The sequence below is a fragment of the Pseudorca crassidens genome, chromosome 6 (assembly GCF_039906515.1).
Source record: "Pseudorca crassidens isolate mPseCra1 chromosome 6, mPseCra1.hap1, whole genome shotgun sequence".
NCBI classification, from domain to species: domain Eukaryota; kingdom Metazoa; phylum Chordata; class Mammalia; order Artiodactyla; family Delphinidae; genus Pseudorca; species Pseudorca crassidens.
The window spans coordinates 34,530,125-34,542,261 of NC_090301.1; the positions used below are offsets into that span (position 1 = coordinate 34,530,125).

General features: G+C 37.3%; 1 protein-coding gene across 3 annotated transcripts in view; it reads left to right on the top strand.

Annotated features, from left to right (window-relative positions):
* The window catches only part of ORC2 (origin recognition complex subunit 2), a 50,650-nt gene extending 40,645 nt beyond the window's left edge, over positions 1 to 10,005 (top strand). For all 3 annotated transcript variants that reach the window (XM_067741043.1, XM_067741044.1, XM_067741045.1), the window contains exons 14-18: positions 1,376 to 1,522; positions 2,122 to 2,293; positions 4,622 to 4,683; positions 5,733 to 5,851; positions 7,983 to 10,005. In XM_067741043.1, the coding sequence (XP_067597144.1) occupies positions 1,376 to 1,522; positions 2,122 to 2,293; positions 4,622 to 4,683; positions 5,733 to 5,851; positions 7,983 to 8,069 (587 nt within the window). In that variant the 3' untranslated portion in view covers positions 8,070 to 10,005. The remainder of the gene's footprint in view (positions 1 to 1,375; positions 1,523 to 2,121; positions 2,294 to 4,621; positions 4,684 to 5,732; positions 5,852 to 7,982) is intronic.
* Positions 10,006 to 12,137: the final 2,132 nt, after the last annotated feature.

Consider the following 12,137-nt stretch of genomic DNA (forward strand, 5'->3'; position numbering starts at 1 on the left):
ACAATTAAATGGAGTAATTGGTTATGCTTAATGATTTAATGGATGATTTTGATATTGTTTGTACGCTCACTAAAATAGGTGCCTGAATCATTTTTTATATATATTTATATGTAGTTACTCTATTATATATAATCTGTATTATAATAAATATTTATATATTATATAATCTGTATTATCTAAATATAATTTATATTAATTTATAATTGTATAAATCATATAAATGTTTTACATAGTTATAATATAGATGTTATATAATTATGAATTATATAAATTATAATTGTATATTACATATGTAATATAATAATTATATGTTTGTTTACATATAATTTAAATACTGACTATGGTAACTTCTAGAATTTAAGGAACCTTGGACTTTCAAAAATGTGTCATCTCAGAATCTTTGTCACTATATTGTCTCTCTTGTCCCTCTATCCCCAGTGGAAGAGAAATGTACTTATTCTCTTTAAAAGGCTCATCTTTTGTCATAAATGCCAATGTCCCATTTCTTACCAGCTCCTGAGGGACTTAGCAATGGCTTTTAAACATGTATAGAACTTCTTCCATCTTAAGAAAAATATTTACCTGATTCTACTGCCCTTTTACTCTATTTTATTTCCGTATTTCAATATGATTTGAGAGCTTTTGAAGACATGTCCTGCCTTCTACTGTTTGTTTCCTTCTTAATTTCTTGCCTCTGTGCTACCTGAATTGTATGCTTGAAGATCACCTGTAATTTTTTTCATGCTAAAAACACTGACCTTGCCTCACCCTTTGTTTATGTTGATCTCGCCAGTATTTGATGGTGTTGACATCTCCATCATCCAGATTCTTCCTTCACTGGCTTTTATGATATTTTACTTCTCTGACCTTCCTCATGCCTTGGGCAATATCCTAAGCCTCTCCCCTTCTTTTGTCTCTTGGCTTTTGTGATAACCAGGGTTTTCTATATTCTCTCTTAATGCTTAATGAGAACTCTTTTTTTTGGAGGAGGGGACGACTCCCTCCTTTATCCCACCTTGCAATTCAACATGCACAGATTCACCTCCAATCCGATATGTATCTTGCCTTATTTCCTATGCCGTATTAAAACTGGTTTCTTCATGGTCTGATTCAAGTGTTAACCATTCTGGTTAAGTCTCTAACTGCTCCAGTGTCTACTGATTTCCAATGAATTTCTTTTTTTTTTAAAGACTATAATAATGTCTTGCCTGTTTTATGAATGACTGACATAGCTTCTCAAATAAATTGCATACACCTAAGCAATAGTTCTTTTGTCCTGTGCTACTTTGATATATTCTTTAATACAGTCCCTGCATGTGGTAGGGGGCTTCACAAGTACTCACTGAAAATAATAATGCATTCTCTTTCCTTTTAGAATCTTCTTTAGAACTCTTTCTTCTTATCCACAATTTGGATAGCCAAATGTTGAGAGGAGACAAAAGCCAGCAGATTATTGGACAGTTGTCATCTTTACGTAATATATACCTTATAGCATCTATTGATCACCTCAATGCTCCTCTCAGTAAGTTAAATATTACTATTTTTCCTTCTTGAGATATCAGTCTTTGAAAATTAATTTTCTTAATGTTGTCACAGCATTTTTATTGTTTTAAAGTATGCTTTTCCTTTGTTGTGTGTTTAAAGACATAGTTGCCAAAAATATAGGTGTCCTTAATCTGATTTAGAACATAATTCTTGGAAATAAAAATTTACATAGTAAAGGGTGTGTTTTACAGCTAAAGTTTCATGAAGGAGAGGAGACCCAACTATTATTTTGGTTTCTTTCTACTCTTCTTTGTGGAATTGCAACATTTATTTTATGCATTTAATTCAGACTTTGTGATAATCCTATAAAATAAAATGTTAAATTATTAAAATTTTTAAAAGAATGCCTTGGTAGTGCTAATAACTTGTATTTAATATACAAATAAAGATTCAGATGTTGATTGACAGTGAAATTAGATTGTGAGGTACTGATTTGGATGGGGAAATAGCAAAAATGAAAATTTTCAGGATTCACTTTTTATTTAATGCTTTCTGTTCTTTCCTAGAGTGGAATCTAGTAACAAGACAATATGAAAATAATTAGTAATTCTTGTTTTCTTTGATCATGTACTCTAGTGTGGGATCATGCAAAGCAGAGTCTTTATAACTGGCTCTGGTATGAAACTACTACATATAGTCATTATACTGAAGAAACCTCCTATGAGAATTCTCTTCTGGTTAAACAATCTGGATCACTACCACTTAGTTCCCTAACTCATGTCTTACGAAGCCTTACCCCTAACGCGAGGTAAGAATGAAAACTATAGTTTCTTTTTCAAAAAACTCTATATATTTTAAGATATGCCATACTAGGTTTTAATGGCTATACTAAAGTCCTTACTTAGTTTGCAGGATTGAGAGAAATAGTAGTAATAATAGTTGCCAGTACTGGATTATGCATTAGGCAGACTACTCAGTAGTAATAATAAATAATAATAATAAATATAATAATAAAGCAAGAGTACCAGCATTTTTGTTTTTAATAGATTTTTATGTTTCTGAGTAAGAGCATCTCAATGTTCATCATAGAGGAAAAAGCAGAATTTTGATGGATTTTACTTAAATTTGATAGTTATTTTTAATTACATATTGAACATTATGATTCAAACACAGGGCCCTTTACGTGAAATAGCTCATTTGATCCTCACAGCTCCTCTAAGGTAGATAGTAAAGGGCACAGAGATTTTGATCCAAATCTGCATGGTTCCAAAGCTCATCCTCTTAAATCTTGAACATCTTTGTATAGTGTCTCCAGTGAAGCCCTTCAGCAGCCTAAACCAAGAGGCATACCTGAATTAATAAAAGCAATTAATAAAGGTTAAGGAAAGTTGTATACAGCATAAGCCAGGAAAAAATAAATTGCATAATTAACCTGTTGAAAAAAGGCGTTGAGTAGCCTCACAGGAGGCCACAGAGAAACGTAAGAGGCAAGTCCTGAGCATTCCTTTCCCAGCCAACCCCCTGCCAGTAACTCATACCACAGTGCAGTGTTAAAACTAGGAGACTGACATTGGCATAATCCAGAGAGCTTATTCAGATTTCACCATTGATATGTGCACCCATTTGTGCATGTGTGTGTGTTTAGGTCTGTGCAGTTTTGTCACGTGTAGCCTTGTGTAACTACCACAATCAAGATACGCAACTTTATCATCACAAGACTCCCTTGTGATGTTAACCCTCAAATGCTAATTTCAGTGAATTTTGTTACTGTATAAAGCTGTTTTTGTACACTTGAAGGTTATCATTGCAGTAATAGTGAAATATGTATTAAATGAATATCTAATCAAAATTTTTGATGGAATTGGGAATAGAAAAAGTGTTCATTTAATTTTACTATTATGCTTACTCCTAATGGACTATTGCAAGTTATTACATATAAACTTGGGAATCCATGCAATGTAAATGCTCTAATGCAATTATTTTTTAGTTGGGCATACCTAAATGTCTGTGTGCTAGTCTCCAAAGCTTTTTTGGTTCATTCCGTACACTCCAATGTAATTTAGTCTTTACTTGGTATGAATGTGATTGATCAAAAAATCTTCACCAAAATTCAGCAGTGTAGTCAGTGGTAGTACTTAGTTATAAAGTGGTCATTCAGATGATCCAAAATATGCTTATAGAAATTATCTTCTAGACTGTCATAAAAATGAAAATGCAAAAGGTTTAAAATTTTTGCCAAATCCAGGGACTTCTGGGGAACTTGGTTTGTGTAACACTGCTTCCAACCCAATAATTCTACTTGGTACACACTCTTACAGAAACAGTCCAAAGTATGAAAGAGTATTTATTTATAATTGTATTTAATTTAATAAATTAATATTTTTTATTAATTAAAATTGGAAGTAATGTGAACATCCAAAACCAGTAGGGAAATGGTCAGTTTGTGGTACGATAGATGAGCAGACATTAAAAACTTTAGGAAGAATTTTTAAAGACATGGGAAAATCAATAAGTGAAAAAGAGAGGTATAAAATGGTGTGTACCATATGTAAATGCATGAATTTATGTTTTCACACTGCCTTGTTCCACAAAGACTTGAGAAAGCAGCATATGCACGTATGATCTCCACATCAAATATTAGTGGCTGTTATTTTAAGGTTATGGGGTTAATATTTTCCTCTTTAGTTTTTATTATATATTACAAGTTTTCTATAGTGGACCAACCTGTAGTCTAAAAAAACACAAGTTGACCCTGAACAACGTGGGGGTCAATCCATGCCTAACTTACAGTCAGCCCTCCATATCCGCAGTCCCTCCGCATCCGCAGGTTCAACTCACTGGGGGCTGTGTGGTACTGTAGTGTTTACTGTTGAAAAATATCCACGCATAAGTAGACCCACGCAGTTCAAACCCGTGCTGTTCAAGGGTCAGCTGTACGCCTAGATTTTCTTTAAAAGGAAATAAAAAAGCTTCTCCTTTTTAAGTAGACCAGGATACGATGTTCCTTGAGAAAGGAACAGAAGGTAATACAGACAGGCCAGGTGTTTCACACTCTTTGTGTATTTTACTATTAGCTGTTATCTTTGAATGTTAACATTGTGGATTTGAATTTCTGTTTGTTTTTTTTTTTCCCTAGGGGGATTTTCAGGCTACTAATAAAGTATCAGCTGGATAACCAGGATAACCCTTATTACATTGGTATCCACTATATATTTTTAAATTTATTTATTTTATTTTTGGCTGCATTGGGTCTTCGTTGCTGCGCGCAGGTTTTCTCTGGTTGCGGCGAGCGGGGGCTACTCTTCTATGTGGTGTGCAGGCTTCTCATTGCGGTGGCTTCTCTTCTTGGGAGCACGGGCTCTAGGCGCACGGGCTTCAGTAGTTATGGCACGTGGGCTCGGTAGTTGTGGCTCGTGGGCTCTAGAGTGCAAGCTCAGTAGTTGTGGCACACGGGCTTAGTTGCTCCATGGCACGTGGGATCTTCCCGGACCAGGGCTCGAACCCATGTCCCCTGCATTGGCAGGTGGATTCTTAACCACTGCACCACCAGGGAAGCCCCATGGTATCCAATATTTATGATATTAAATTGTGTGACTTTTTGTTTCATCCCATAAATTATTTTTTCTAGAATCTAATAATAGCACTGCAGTTTTTCACAGCAGTGAATAAATGGTTTGCTCTGTGATATCGTGTCTGCCATATCGAAAATTTTCAAGCAGCCCTACAGATACACTGCTGAACAGGCTGTTTGCCAGTACAAATTGAAAGACAAATCCAGCTTAATTTTAAAATTTCCTGTGCCACCTATGGATGTGTGTCTTTCAACTACATATATTTCATATGCTGGGCATCTTAGATTTTCTTCCCCTTGAGTGAAATAATGTGTTAAATTTAAACACACATTTTAATAATCATTCAGCTCTCATTTGACTTACTAGCTCCCTCTTTAAAAAAAAGTCACCTTTGTTCACGCTGTTTAAAACTGTCCATGGGATTATGTCATACTTGGCCACAGTTGACTGCTTTCAACCAGTCAGTTCTCTTTTAGGAATGTAAGCCACAGTACATAACACCTAAGTATTCCCTAGCTTTGCTTCTTCCAGAGATACTTACTTCAACACTTACTGGCTGCTTTGACATACTTTGGTAATAGCACTTTTTTTCTGTGTTCTTCGGCATGGGTATCCATATATGGGGTCATGTCTTAAATACTGACTTACGTTCACATTATCTTTTGAACTCTCCAGGACTTTCTTTTCAAGACTTTTACCAGCAGTGTCGGGAGGCATTCCTCGTCAATAGTGATCTGACACTTCGGGCCCAATTAACTGAATTTAGGGACCACAAGCTTATAAGAACAAAGAAGGTGAGACTTTGCTGCTGTAGCATTGTGTGCCACGATTAGTGTATCTCATTTACTTAAGGACAAGTATGCCTGATTATGAAACTGAGGTTGCCTGATGGGTCACAAGGATCCATTTAGGCAGTGTGCCATTTGAGTTGTGTAGACAGAGAGAAGGTAAAAGTACTCTGCTTCAGAGTAGAGCAGGAGACTTACGACTTCTAGTCCAGAGTCACGGGCCATTAGAAATGAGTCAAATAACCCTATTTCCTTCTCCCTCTCTTCCTTCTACCCTATCATTAATCCAGTCTATATTTATTGAGCACTAACTTCATGTGAGATATTTCACTACGCATTAGGATACAGAAGTTAGCAAAAACCTAATTTCTTTTCTCATAAATCTTAAAGTCTAATGGAGGAGATGGACATTTGCCAAATAATCACACACACGTAAAGTTTAAACTGTGGTGAGTCCTGTGATCAGAAGGGACGTGGTTCTGAAAGAGCATATTACAGTAGGTGGATTTGACCTAGTTATGGGTATCAGAAGAGACCACTGAGCTGAGACCTAGGAAGACTAGGAGATAACTAGTCAGACAGGGAAGGGAAGAGAATTCTAGGCAGGAACAGCATGTAAAGAGGCCCCAGAACAAAAGGCAGCCAGCATGACACAAATGAGGCTGAAAAGGGCTAGACTGTGCATGACTTTTAGGCCAAGGAAAGGGTTTTAATCTTTATTCTGAAATAATGGGGAGTCATTTAAAAAATTGTTCTGACAATGGTATGGAGAGTGGAATGGGGCAGGGTAAGATGGGGATTGCCAGAAGTCAAGGCACAGAGACCAGCTAGAAAGGTGTTAGCCGCCTGATGGTAATCTGGACTAAGGTAAAGGGAGAAGAGTGGTTGGATTCAAAATTGACAAGAATTGATGATAGATTGGATACAGGAGCCAAGGGAAAGGAAGGTGTCAAGAGTGATTCCTGGTTTCTGGCTTGCACATCCAGAGAGGTGGTGGGATCACTGGATGAGAAGCTGGAAGAGCAACATTTTGGGGGAGACATAGCATGAGTTCATGGTCTTATATGTTTGGACTTAACTCTGTTTGAGGTTCTTCTGAGATTTCCGAGTAGAGATGTCAGCTAGGCATTTGGATTCCTGGGACAAGATACCAGAGAAAAGATCTGGGCTAGAGATACAAGGTTATGATTCCTACATATTTAAGTTATAACTGAAACCAGGCATTGGTGAGACTATCTAGAGGGAGGACATATAGTGAGATTAGAGGGCCAAGAACTAAGCCTAGCAGTGTGACACTTAACGGCCAAGTAGAAGATAAGCCTGCAGAGGTGAAACAGCCACAGAGCCAAGAAGAAAACGAAGTTGTCACAGAAGCCAAGAGAAGCGTGTTTTAAGAAAGAACGGTCAGGGACTTCCCTGGTGGTCCAGTGGTTTAGACTCCACGCTTCCAACACAGTGGGCACGAGTTTGATCCCTGGTCAAGGAACTAAGATCCCACATCCCACGTGCTGCGTGGTGCAGCCAAAAAAAAAAATAACGGTCAGCAGTCTCAGGAGCTGCCGAGAGGCCAAAAAGACAAAGACTGAAGATACATAATGAATTTAGGAAACTGGAATTCCTTGGTGGGCTAAGCAAAAGCTCTTCTGGTGACCTGATAATGGTGGCAGTAGGTAGGCTGGCCTGGGTTGAGTGAAAAGCAAGGAAATGGAGACCACCATTTATAGACAACTCTTCTGGAAAGGTACCAGGGTTATAGGACGGATGGAGAAGAACGAGGAATCTAGTGAGGGTTATTTTAAAATGGGAGATACCCGAACCTATAGCCAATGGGAAGGATCCAGTTGAACAGGGACTAAAAGAACAGAGAAATCAGTGGTATAAGATTTTAGAAAGAGCAGGAAGGTGGAAAATAAAATACCCACCTTCTCATCGTTTAGTCTTTTCCACTATAAAGCGGCTTAACTATAAATTCAGTGTATTTAATAGATATATATGCCCGTGTGCCCTCTGGCCTTAATTTTTATACCTTTATATAAAATATTAATGAAATCAAATCAGTTTTTTGTTTAACCTACAACAGGATTCAAATATATCTCTTACGAATGACTAACATCCAGGGTATTCTTACATCTTTTAGGGAACTGATGGAGTGGAATATTTATTAATTCCTGTTGACAATGGAACATTGACTGATTTCTTAGAGAAGGAAGAAGAGGAATTTTGAAGCTCTCCTGTACTCTTGAATCTTCTGTGGAAGAGTTGTACCCCAGCTGCCACTCCTCTAGTCTAAAATGTTGTGTTTACATCCAATATTAGACTCTTTTTCCAATGTACAAGATTTAAAATTGGGAGGGGGAATGTCATCAATTAGAACCTTGATTATTAGCCTGGCTGCTGTACCATCCTAGTACTATGCAGTGGTCCTCAAGTTGGAGAAAATGTGCCTTTCATTCATTACCTCTCTGGAGACTTCTTGCTGGAAGGAACAGTGTGCTCAGGGACTATTTGGAGCTGGATGTTTTGAATTCTTTTATACCAGAGATGATATTCCTAATTTTTCGAGGGCCTTTAACACTCCTGGAGCTATCTGCAAATGTGCTTGTTCCAGAGTGTGGAAGTACAAAGACGTTGCAGCATCACGTAAATCGGCTTTATTTGCTATTCCATGTGTCAGAATTGAAGAGTATAATAGAGAAGGCAGATCATCTCTTACTGTTTCTGAAATGGCTTAACAAAAGGTGTAAGATTGGGGGAAAGTAGGTAATTCAACTTTCTCCTTTTGTATTTAGGCTACATGCTGATAGAGGAAGAAGGAGCATGATGCCATTCAGTTGGGAGAGTAGGAAAAACATAAAAGAGTATATAGGGTGTATGCCCATCCCAGAAAGCACGTGAACAGTAACAGATCGTGCTGCTCAGGACACTTAATGTCTGTGCCGTCACCTTCAGGATACAAGTTAGAAGCCAGGCTAGAGAAACACAAACCTGAATTTCATTTTAGTTATTTTTTCAAGGCAACAGAAAATAAAAATTTAACTATTCTTATATATCAACATGTTTTTCTTTTCTTGAATAACATGCAGATGAGCAGCATATTAATGGCTGGCCTTAAATGAATTTGATTTCTCTATCAAGTAGGCCTAAAATTCACCGTAAGACATTTCAGTTTTTTTCCTTAAAATGACAATTTCAAACCTCCTAAATACTCAAGCCTTTTTTTCTCTTAGGAAAGACAAGAAGGTTAATCTCGGCCACTGGAGTCAGCTCATAGTCTTCACATACTCCCTGAACTATTTCATACTTGGAAATGAAATTCTTCATTAAAATATCACTGTAATATACTGCATCAGCATTTCTCACCCATTGCTCATCTTGTAAACCCCTTTTATGAAAATATTTCCCAAAATGATCAGAATTCTTAAAACCATTTCTTTGTGTCATATAATGAAGTAATTTTATTTTAAATCCATGCATTAAGGGGTTTAGTCTTAAGCATAATTACTAATCAAAATTTTAAATTTATACATGAATAGGATTCTAAAATTGTTTAATTGTACCAAAGGATATGCAATGAAAAGTGATTTTCCTTACCATCCCGATCCAGTCCCTTAGGCAGCCATTGACAGCGGTTTAAGCATTCTTCCCAAGGTATTCTATGCACATCTAAGGGTATTTGTCTGTATTTCTCATTTTAAAAACACAAATGGTGGCATATGATGCTTGCTGGTTTGCACCTTGTTTTTGTTTTTTGCTTAATATATTTAGTTTATTATAACTTACAGTATAAAAAAGTATATGAGGGGCTTCCCTGGTGGCGCAGTGGTTGGGAGTCCGCCTGCCGATGCAGGGGACGCGGGTTCGTGCCCCGGTCCGGGAAGATCCCACGTGCCGCGGGGCGGCTGGGCCCGTGAGCCATGGCCGCTGAGCCTGCGCGTCCAGAGCCTGTGCTCCACAACGGGAGAGGCCACAGCTGTGAGGCCCGCGTACCGCAAAAAAAAAAAAAAAAAAGTATATGAAATCTTTAATGACCTAATGTGCAAACTTTGCATTTGCCCTTAAATATCTACTGGTTTATTTTTATAATTTTTGTGTCTATACTGTTTGCAAGCAGTATGTGTGAATAGTCTTTACTATTAATAAAGAAACCAATTTGGATATAACCATTTTTTTTCATTTATAGTACTGGGTTTTTTTTTACTAAAGATATCTTGAAGTGCTTCAAAAGTTTTATGAGTGCATCTCACAGTTCTGATGGTGATCTTGACAGAATTACATGTTCTTCGTTACCTTGTTTCAACGTCAGTGTTGCTTCAGCTCTATCAGTTTGATTGCTAAGGCTCCAAACTTCTGCTGTTACTCGCTTCTCGCAAGACTGAACAGACCTGAAACCTTGAAAAATTTTTCTGGCTTCTTAATAAAATGGCTAAAATAGGCCAAAAAAGGCACAGGGGATGCAGGACAGACAGTTACACTCTACAAACTTGGCATAATACTGAATTCCTTAGGCAGGGAGTTCTAAACCAGTTCTTGTGATACTCCAGAAATTTAACTTTCTTAGCATCATGTTTGCCATTTTAATATGTGAACATGTCATTCATACAAAAGATCAGTAAGTTCGAGGGATGGTGCATAGGTTTTACTTAAAAAAAAAATTACTAACAAAACTTTAGAAATCTACAGTTGACCCTTGAACAACACAGGTTCGAATTGTGTGGGTCCACTTAAATGCAGGTTTTTTCCAATAGTAAACACTACAGTACTACACAATCCACGGTTGGTTGAACCCACGGATATATAAAGAGAAACAGCATACACAGGGAGAGCCAACTATAAGTTATACTTGGATTTTTTTACTGTGCAGGTCAGCACTCCTAAACCCCACATTGTTTAAGGGTCAACTGTATTCTTCCCCCCAACCAATTCAAACCTGGAGCCAGTAGCAAGTTCACAATGTATTTTCCTACATTCTAGGAGGTGAGGTGACTCTTCCAGCTTAGTCCTGAGTGGCTCTCAGATATAACAGTGAGTCATGAGAGTCTGCCTCATCACAGACTGTGTCTCCTAAAAGCCAAGGGATAAACTGTCATGTAAATGACTTTCTCAGGCTTTTTGTAATTATTTGATGTCTCTCCCTTAGGAGAGTCTCCCATACTTTAATTTTTCAAATTGCTGTTAAGCCATGTTAATTCATGTTTGCTGAGAACTTACTTAGAAGGCTCTATGCTAGGCAGTTGAGAGAATATGAAAATGTGATGTGAAATATCTAGTTGAGGTTTTAACAGCATTAAAAATTACAGTATCCTTAATGTGTTGAATAAAGTAAATTTGAAATAACTAACACTATGGAAAATATAACTTTAAGCATGAGTATAACAAAGCTCATTACCAAATTTTCATTATTTTGGCATATATCACTTGGGCCTCAAGTCTTAAGTATTTAGGTCCCCTAAATACCTTTAGCATCTTTACTTTTGCTACCCAAAGTGTGGTCCTCAAAATGGCAGCATCAGCATCTCCTGGGAACTTAAGAAATGCTTGGGCCCTTACTCAGGCATCTGAATCAATCTGCATTTTAACTAAATCTCCAGATGTTCTGGTACACATTAAAAGGTATGGAAAGCAATGATGTATACAACTAAGCGATCAACATGTTAAAGTTAACAGTTCAGAAAATTTGACAGCTGAAAGTAAATAATCTTGAGTGGTACTTTTTTAAAAACTGCACAGGAAGAAAAAAATAAAAATAAATCCTGCATAGGATGTGTTTGGGGGTATTTTTAATTATTTAGAAATGCTAGCATGCCAGTAAAGAAACTGGATTTAACATAAAATTACTTCACTGAGATCCTCACTGCCGTCATCAGTCAGTTACAGATGAAATCACATCACACCTTGAGTGTGCTATAAAGAAAAAAAGGAGGGTTTGAGAGCTACTGGCCTCAGTTTATTTCTTTGTCATCACCTCTGACCATACCTTCCCTGCGTTGCGCTTTCCACCATGACAGTAATTACTTGGGTCTACATGAATTAATTCCTTGGGATTTTCAATGTGCTGTGCTGTTTCTCTACTTAGTGCACTTGTTCAAGCTGTCCCTCTTGACTGAATTCTACCCCCTTTCCCCAGAAGACCTCCCCTATAAACCCTATGCATATCTTTATCATAGTTACTTAAGAGTTTATTGTAACCGTCATCCAAATTTCTGTCCTATCCTCCCCACACCTCTATGGGCCCAGCACACAGAAAGTGAACAGTGAATGAATGAATGAAGCAAATACCATTAAGACAGTCTCT